The 8,497-nt window shown below is 40.4% G+C and overlaps 1 protein-coding gene across 3 annotated transcripts; it reads right to left on the reverse strand.

The window, feature by feature from the left end:
• Positions 1 to 213: 213 nt before the first annotated feature.
• Pop2 (CCR4-NOT transcription complex subunit Pop2) lies at positions 214 to 8,307 on the reverse strand. 3 transcript variants are annotated; one of them, XM_022796148.2, is made up of 5 exons: positions 8,081 to 8,307; positions 5,898 to 6,011; positions 5,428 to 5,579; positions 4,643 to 5,013; positions 214 to 2,094 (listed from the first exon to the last, which is right to left on the reverse strand). In XM_022796148.2, exons 1-5 carry the CDS (start codon positions 8,152 to 8,154, stop codon positions 1,999 to 2,001), a joined length of 807 nt encoding a protein of 268 aa, XP_022651883.1. In that variant the 5' UTR covers positions 8,155 to 8,307; the 3' UTR covers positions 214 to 1,998. The 3 variants fall into 3 exon arrangements, with proteins under 3 accessions (XP_022651883.1, XP_022651882.1, XP_022651884.1); XM_022796147.2 differs by lacking the exon at positions 214 to 2,094 and adding an exon at positions 2,493 to 3,744; XM_022796149.2 differs by lacking the exon at positions 214 to 2,094 and adding an exon at positions 4,109 to 4,373.
• Between the last annotated feature and the right edge of the window lie 190 nt (positions 8,308 to 8,497).

Consider the following 8,497-nt stretch of genomic DNA (forward strand, 5'->3'; position numbering starts at 1 on the left):
TTCTTTTTTATATATGCAGAAGAAAAAAAATATTGCTGGCTTTTAGATCACACGTTTAAATGGAAAATGTATAGAGGTATAGACTTGCTACTTCACGTTTGCTAGTTTTTGTTATTCCCTCTCATACTAATTGGGCGCTGCTATTAAATCAGTTCACATGTAAATCCACAGACAGATAGAAACACCATAAAAAAAAATAGAAGAGACGTAAAATATTTTTAAATTCATATTTTATTGTGAAATCGACATCTTAAATACAATTTAATACACAATATCTTTACAACGGATGTTTGGTTTCATACCATAACATCTCTCGCTCGTTTGCCCCACCCTGTTTTACTCCCTCTCATACAGTACTTTAGTAGTTCTTTATCTTCGGGGTCGGTGGCAATTATATGGGGCGGGAGTGGCCTGGCCTGGCCTGGCCGCAGCGGCAGTGAAGCCAGCCGCCGCCATCGCCATCGGGCTTACACGCACTAGATCACGCATATTTCATGTCGTTTCTTATATACACCCGAACAATAACACAAAAATAATCCCGTCACTAAATAACGCCAAGACACCTCGTCACTTGCTGCTGTTGAATTGCTACTGCACTTACTCAACTATTTCACCAAATATAAAATCTTTATCCCCTTCGCTTTCGCACTCGCTACTTCGATGCTGTTGTTGTTATTATTGTTGTCCCTGAGTGCTGCTTCGCATATCGTTTGACTTATTTTTGTTTTGACTTTCATTATTTATCACTTTCATACGTGGTCTTTTCGGACCTGTGTGCTCACTGCTATATTCTGTCACACTCGTCGACTTTGTCGTTCTTTTCTTTTGTTTGCTGATCCATGCATTTCTCTTTCTAATATCTCATACGGCCCAAGTGATCCTGTATGAGATCATAGTTCTTCTTAACTGCCTTCGTCTTTTGTTGCGCGCGAATTATGACTACTATATTATTATAGCTAAATTTCGCTTACACAATTTTTTACACAATTCGTACGATTTCCTTGTACGCTATAGCACTGTTCGCCTTTTAAGAAATTTGCATGCTTATTTGTTGTACTGGTCTGTCTGTGAAGTAAACCATAATCAACGCTATCGTTAACAAATATAAATGAATCAATGTTTGTGCGGCTGTGTGTGTGTGTGTGTGTGTATTTGCGTCAATGTGTATTTCGGTAGACCAACTGTTTATTCCAGCGGCTTCATCGTTTAGCTTATTCTGCTTTAGTAGTCGTGATAGTTATTCCATTATAAAAGTTTTTCGCCGTCATCCACTTCTGTTGTGTGGACACTGTGTTTATCAGCATTGTCTTCATTTTGTGCACGTTCGATGTCTATTGATACCTGTACGTTTGTGTGTTTTGTCCCTTCATGACGTTCTTTTTCACACAAGTGTTGTAACAGTTGCACTATCTTCATCTATTGCATATCATCTTTTCGTTGTTTCTTAAACCGCAACTGCTGCTATGATTGTCGTAACTGCTGTCGCTGCGTTTTTTATGGCTGTTTACGTGAAACAAGCACCTCACGCTTCCCCACCTAACTAATCGAAAACTTCACGCCGAAATGTTGGCAGTAATTCAAATAGTGGCGGGCTCTCGCAGTTGCCGTTTCTGCTCTCTGCCGAAAGGAAAATCGTGTGTTGCGTGTGATGTGTTTGTTAACTGTTGTTTTGTTTTTACTGCTCAGCTTTCTTGAACCTTTTTTCTCATTTTGTTATTTTTCTCTTTTCTTACTATTATTATTACTATATTATCTTGTACGCAAGGCGGCTATAATGCGTGCATGTTTTCTGCTGTCATTTTACCGTGAACGGAAAGGAAAGGTAATAAAAACTAAAAGGAAATGGGGTGATACTGGTATTGGAATTTTGGTAAGTGTCCCTTTCCGCTTAAGACAATTGGTCGTGCTTGTGAAAGTCTCTCTCTTAATTTGTTTCGTCTAAACAATTAGAATATCACGCTTGAATGATGTGGAGTTCATGGGGTCCAAAGCGAGCCCCTAGGCAGTGGCCGGTGGAGAGTGCTCACTCGCTGACCCGATTGCGAACAGGTGTCCCGAGTACTTCGAGGCATCGATGTTGTCCTCGAAGAACATCTGCAAGGTAGCGGCAGAGCACAGCAACAACAACAACAACAAAAAAGACCATCCATGACATCACACGGACAAGTTGTTTGAACGACGAATTCACCGAGACGCAAGCAAACAAGAGAAACACAATCAAAACAGCTAAAATTTTACGGTTAGTGCATTTTTCGTGTGGTCAGCCAGCAGGCGACGGCATTTCGACCCCACCGTAATCAGCTACTGTAATAGCATGCTAGCCTGATTCTATAAAGCCGGTCCTAACATCTAGCCTGGGTTCGCCCACACATAACCTTTGTCATGCCGAAGCTGAAAAAATATTGATTGGTTCTAATTGTTCTACCGCCCCCTTCTCCTTTCCCCACTTTTCTAATAAATTAACGGCATGCATAACAAATACACGTTACAACTCAGGCTAAAAAAATATGGATAGTATTTATTCCTCTAGGACACTCGCTCTTGTCTATTTTTTATCGTATTTTTTTTGCCAGTATGTTTCGCGGTGCATCACCTACTTAGTGTGCCAATACTATTACTTTTGCATTACCTCTATCTCCAACGGATAAGGCTTTCTCATAAGAGGCTCAATGCAAACCAACTATATTTTACTAACCTATTTCCCATTGGAAAAAATCGGCGCAGGGTTATCTCCGTCTAACTTAATGGAAGATTCAAAGTTTCGTGCATTGGTCGTAATCGCACAGTTAATCGCTATTAAGCGATCAATCACGTACGTATCACTAAGTATATACCAGCAACTCTCTTTAGTTAAATCTAACCCTAGTTTGCTCGAAAATAACGAGATTCTTTGCTTTATAGATCATGCTTAATCTCTTGAAATACGATTCGTTTGTCAGCGAAGTTGCCACAATGTGTACTATTAGCTAGGCGATTGCAGGCACCTTATATCACACAGCACTGCTAATGTCACCACCCCTTGAAAATATATCACACTTTTATTATCTGTAGCCCTTTAGGGGATGCTCTATTTGCTGCCTATTTCAGGTTGTTTCCCCCCAAATTATCATAGCATATATATTATATTCCAGGACATCTACACTCGAGCTCTGTCTTCGGCGCCGCTCTTATCTTAGACTAGGTTTCTTTGGCATCTTCAGTAGTAGAACATTTTCTTTGAATTGCTTCACTTGTTTCTTTTTATGTCGACTAATATTGACACTCGGTCGGGAAGCTCTTTTTCGCCTGAAATATTGGGCCGGTTGCAGACACCTTTCTCATAAACAACCACAAACTGGGAATGACAAAAGCCCCAAGCAGGCGCTGATGAGTATTGCTTTCTGTCCCCTTGAAGTTTTTACTTTGAAGGGAAGAGGCTTTTCGACGTAGCCCTTTATCTTTTAGTCTTGTCCCTTGTAACATACACGCGCTCGGCCAGTTTCACACAGCCATGGGACTGGGAACCACGCCGAGTCCAATCGCGGTTGAGTTGGGCTTGTCAATTGGCTGAGAGTCAGCCAAGTTATGGGGGGTCTTGCCATTAGTCATTGCTGTGTTTTTGGTCTGTCCATTTATGAACTCGATTTGTAGTGTAGAGTCGCGCTTTACGTCGAGCACCTTAAACGAGCCACGATCGGCGCCTTCGCCTTTATACTCCAAGCAGTGGTTAGCTGTTTCCAGCACCGAGTCAAGCACCAATTGTTCCTGAAAGCACCGATGATCAACTAGCCAAGCTATACACCAAGGAACCACCAGTCAGCACCAGGTATTCGACTAAACATGATGAACAAAGATGGCTGCTGTCTAGTAACCAGTCAATAAATGAGTCGATTCGGAGGCGAATCATCCAAGGCGCTACGGATGCACAATTAACCAACGACATAGACCCGTCATATAATATATATAAAACCCATCATATAAGAAATCAAAACAATGCATACATTTACTAGCTATTTGAATATCAATTTTCGGCTCGAAAATTATATAACTAAAAAAGCTTTAAAGAACCATATATTGAAATGGCACAGTTTTTCAAGCAGTGGTCCGAATACTGCACTACTTCATGTGGCATTATTTCCACATAGAGGCGCTTGCATCAGTTAGTACAAAATATGCGAAAAATATACACTCTGGCTCAAAATGGAAATAGGTTCCTACAAAGTCGTACTCGTTGCAAAAAAATACGACACACGACCTATTAACAACACGAAGGCAACATGTGTGTTAAATAGAACGTTCCGTAGTGGTCATGCGGCTGTGACCGCAACGCAAAGAGATGAACAAACCGCATCCAACATCCGTCCACGAGATAGTAGATTCGCCTAATAATGACACTATCAAATAATATACTTTGGTACCTTAGAACCATATAAAACGTATCTAAGGATATGTGGGACATAAGGTATCCAAGTGCAATGTTAACGCAAGATTCAGGCAAGTATTAATAGCAACGGCAGCATAAGTTGAGTTCTGTGCAGGCTGGTACATTCGGTGGGTGTCAATATGCCTGTAACCACTGTTACGTTACTACCTCTTCTGGCAGGACAACATATTTACGAACGCTTATTGTTTCCATTTGGCGCATAGTCGTTTCATGTCTTACCTCACGCATCTTGAAGAATGCCGCACCAGTCAGGAGCGAGTCTGAGCCAGCGGTATGCTGAGGTCCGATACGGACTAACTTCAGCTGCTCCGCCACCTCCTGCAACCCGCCCTTGAGGCTTTTACAGCTCTTCATCAGGTACTTGATATCATAGATGACAGGGAAGTAGATCTTTAAAAGTTCGAAGAATTCGTGCTCGTTTTCAGGGATCTTCTCCTCGGTTAATAGCTTGAGTAGGTAACCGAAGTCATATCCAGCGTGAAAGCAGAGCCACTGCACTCCCTCGCACAGAACCACCCCAGACGTGATCAGCAACTGTGCGAATTCGAACGGTTCAATCCCTTCATCTGCGTGACGTTCGAACACTATGCCTGATAATATGATATATCGTAAGAATACGCACGGGGCTATTAATGAATAGGTAGTCAACGAAACTGAATCTAAATCGAAGACTATGGAACCGAATTGATCGCGGTTAGACGCGAGATAGAGCTGTTATTAGAATTTCTCAATAAATGCCGTGGCATGTATCAGTTCACTATATTCTTCCATGAATTACAATTTAATCGCCATTGTCTCCGATTACACTCATGAAACAAATAGCCAATTAAAAAATTTCGGAATAATACAAACATCGTAGATCACCAGATGAATTTTGTTATGTTTGATAATACTGATATGGAAAGGAATAAGATTTAGGCGGAGGTGTACATATAATAATGCATATTCCTCTACGGCTGAGCAGAGAACAATATTTAACTTGATATTTTTTTTTCTATATTTACCTGAGTTAGCTAGAAGATCAATTGAATCTTGTGCAAACATATCCTCTTTAAGGTTAAAGCGGAAGTTGAACTGCCAAGTGGCTTTCGGGTTTCCCCGTTCATCGAAGAAGGTCAGTCCCAACTGTATCAATTTCAGTAAATCAACGTTGCACCTATGTTCAACATAAGAATTATAAAGAGGTATGTGCCGATCAACTGCAGTAATTTTTGATACGTGAGCGATTAAAACACTCTACAAGTATAGTGAATCTGATAAAGAATTTCCAACATAAGGTTGACTCGAAAGCCACACATTTCGATAAATACAATTGATATATAGATATTTCTCTTAGTTTTAAATAGAATTCTACATGATGTATACTATGTATTGTTTGCTGCTAGAACGAGATCACGTAATTTTTTAAAATAATCATGCATAGATTCTGTCTTCAAAAACACGCATATTATCTATATATTCTGAAAGCACCTACCGAAGGATCTGGTACTGATATTCACCCATCGACCGAAATTCACCTATGGGCATAGCAACGACACCCGGAAATTCCGTGTCAAAGCCTATGTATGGATACTTCTTCACGACATGCCTCCAATTTAATACCGAAAACATAATTGTTAGTAGAGTCCAATGCTAGAGGTAATTACTTCTTCCTCACAATTTCTAAAAAGGGTGGCAAATTATCTGGCATCAGTAATCGCACTGCAAACCTTTGAACTGTATCTATCAGTTTAGTCGTAGTTATTTTTACTCCGTATCTATCGAAAATGCATTAACGGGTAATGAAGAGCATCACCTTCTTAGTGATATATATATATATTTGAAAACCTTGTATAGCAACATGGATACGGAGTGCAGTAAGCGAAAGATCTGTATGAGCTTAGTTGGAAGCCGTTTGCTTGCGAGCTCAATGGACCTTCTTAAATTAATACCACAGTAGTCCAAGCTAAAACACTATTATTTTTTCATGTCATTATTATACCGACGTAGACACAACAGAAATCTAGAATTATGTTATGCCTACTACATAATAACTAATTACCTCTGTTTAGTTTACCGTTTTGGAAACCTATACATACTATATTGAATAATCAGAAAATTATTGTGTATGTATTTTTCTAATATCTCAATTGAAATATTCAATTCAACAAAAAAATCATTTTGAAACAAGATTGCCCACTAACGTAAGCTGCTTTGGCTCTCAAAAAAAAACACATTATTATATTCAAAACACCATTTGATTTGCTTGTAATAGGATTGACATACATTACAGCATTATATGACATACATCGAACACAGTGAAAGAACGTTTGTGTATTCGTATTGTAAATAATATAATGGATCTCCTACGATCATTTTGTTCAACCATCTTTGAGATTAATATATCGACTGAAATGTGCATTCATACCTATTATGCACAGCTAAAACTAACGCGTCTTGCTAGTAACGATGCGCAGAACTTGATCTTTAAAAACGCATAGTTGGAATACGCATCTGACTCATTATAGTGAATGTCTAAGGTAAGAGTCAACAAATATTAAATCCTCATTGTGCAAGTTGCCGGTTATTTCTTTGCAGGTTGAATTTCAATTCCTTTTATCCGAAAATTTTCGAAAAGCATCATATCAGTATCACTTTGGCGCACTAACGCATCGAGGAGGATGGTGAGCCTGTATGATCTCGATCAGTCCAGGAACTCAAAACGAAAAGCGCAAATATAATCATTGAAGGAAGAAAATGCAGAACAGCAGCTTTTATTTGCTACTGGAGTAGTGCCAAATCGCTCCTATATGCGACTGGCATGCTACATGGTTTTAACTATTGCAGACAGAGCGACAGTTTAACTTGTCAACCATCACAAAGCATGATGCTCTTCTAGTAGCTAAGTGTCTTTTTTCAGTAAAATTTATTCCGCGCGCAATTAAGCGGAACGACCCGTACGAATTGTAATTGCCTTAGCTACGCATTTCTAGCCCACGTTAGCTATCATTTACTATAGTATTACTTTAGTTCCGGTCGTAATTGACAGCGGTACTTGTGATATACGGACGACAATTTCTATGGTAACTGTACACATATACATGGTAATTGTTCGGCAATGCCGAGGTTTTGTAAGCGTATGCAGAATTTCCGTAAAGTCACGCAGCACGATCGCGTAATTAACACCCGCTATGAATGAATGCACATGTGCAGTAAACGAAATGGCGGCGAGTACCTACTTATCCGGAACCTGATCCTAATGTGCTCGTTTCTACCAGAATCGTTCGTTTTTTTTCAGAATTGTCTAGAACGCATTCTAAATGCAGGAATTGTTCTGATGAGAGCTGCTGCGGGCCGTGGTTGTGACAGATCATTTGCCGCCCGCAGAGCCCGCGAACTCTGAAGATGTGACCGCAGGCGATTCGCGTTCTGTGCAATTCTATCTAGCCTCTAACTGTCTCTTCTCTTAACAGCGCTCAAATGTTGCAGCGCAATTGATTGCAGCGTATGTGGATTAGTGAGAAGCACCCTTGCCAATTGTTTCCTATCGAAAACTTTGCACATTACATACTCTCTTGAGAAGCGAACCAAACATTTTCCGTCTAGGTCATCGTCGTAAGTTTTCTTAATACCGATTTGATCTTGATCGAACTGTTCGCACTACTCCCTCCGGCGTACCTGATTTCCTTGAAGGCGTGTTCGAGATTTGATGCCCACACATCGTGGACGCCCTCCCAGGTATCCGTCCGCATCCTAGCCCGACCAACTGCTTCGGAGAGCCACGCACTTTTTCCAGGGTTCTCGCAGTGTTGTTCTTGTTCGAGGGACACTATTACTGACGACTGAGTTCAACACTCCACTCAGACACATGCAAAACTGCCGGCATGAGTTAAATGATTCCTGCGTCCACTAAGAGGCTGAGCATATAGAAACTGTTGCGTGTCACTACACTCTAGTCTGTCTTGAATCTGCATTCGTTTGTGCGTTTATTAAACTTCTAAGAACTAGAGTCTCATGTTTCGTTGATACATGATGATTCTCACGAGCAGCGTACCCTGAAGGAGCGCACTGTTGATCCTATTTGGTTGTGTGGAT

Source organism: Varroa destructor, unplaced genomic scaffold (assembly GCF_002443255.2).
Source record: "Varroa destructor unplaced genomic scaffold, Vdes_3.0 BEIS01000003.1, whole genome shotgun sequence".
NCBI lineage: Eukaryota > Metazoa > Arthropoda > Arachnida > Mesostigmata > Varroidae > Varroa > Varroa destructor.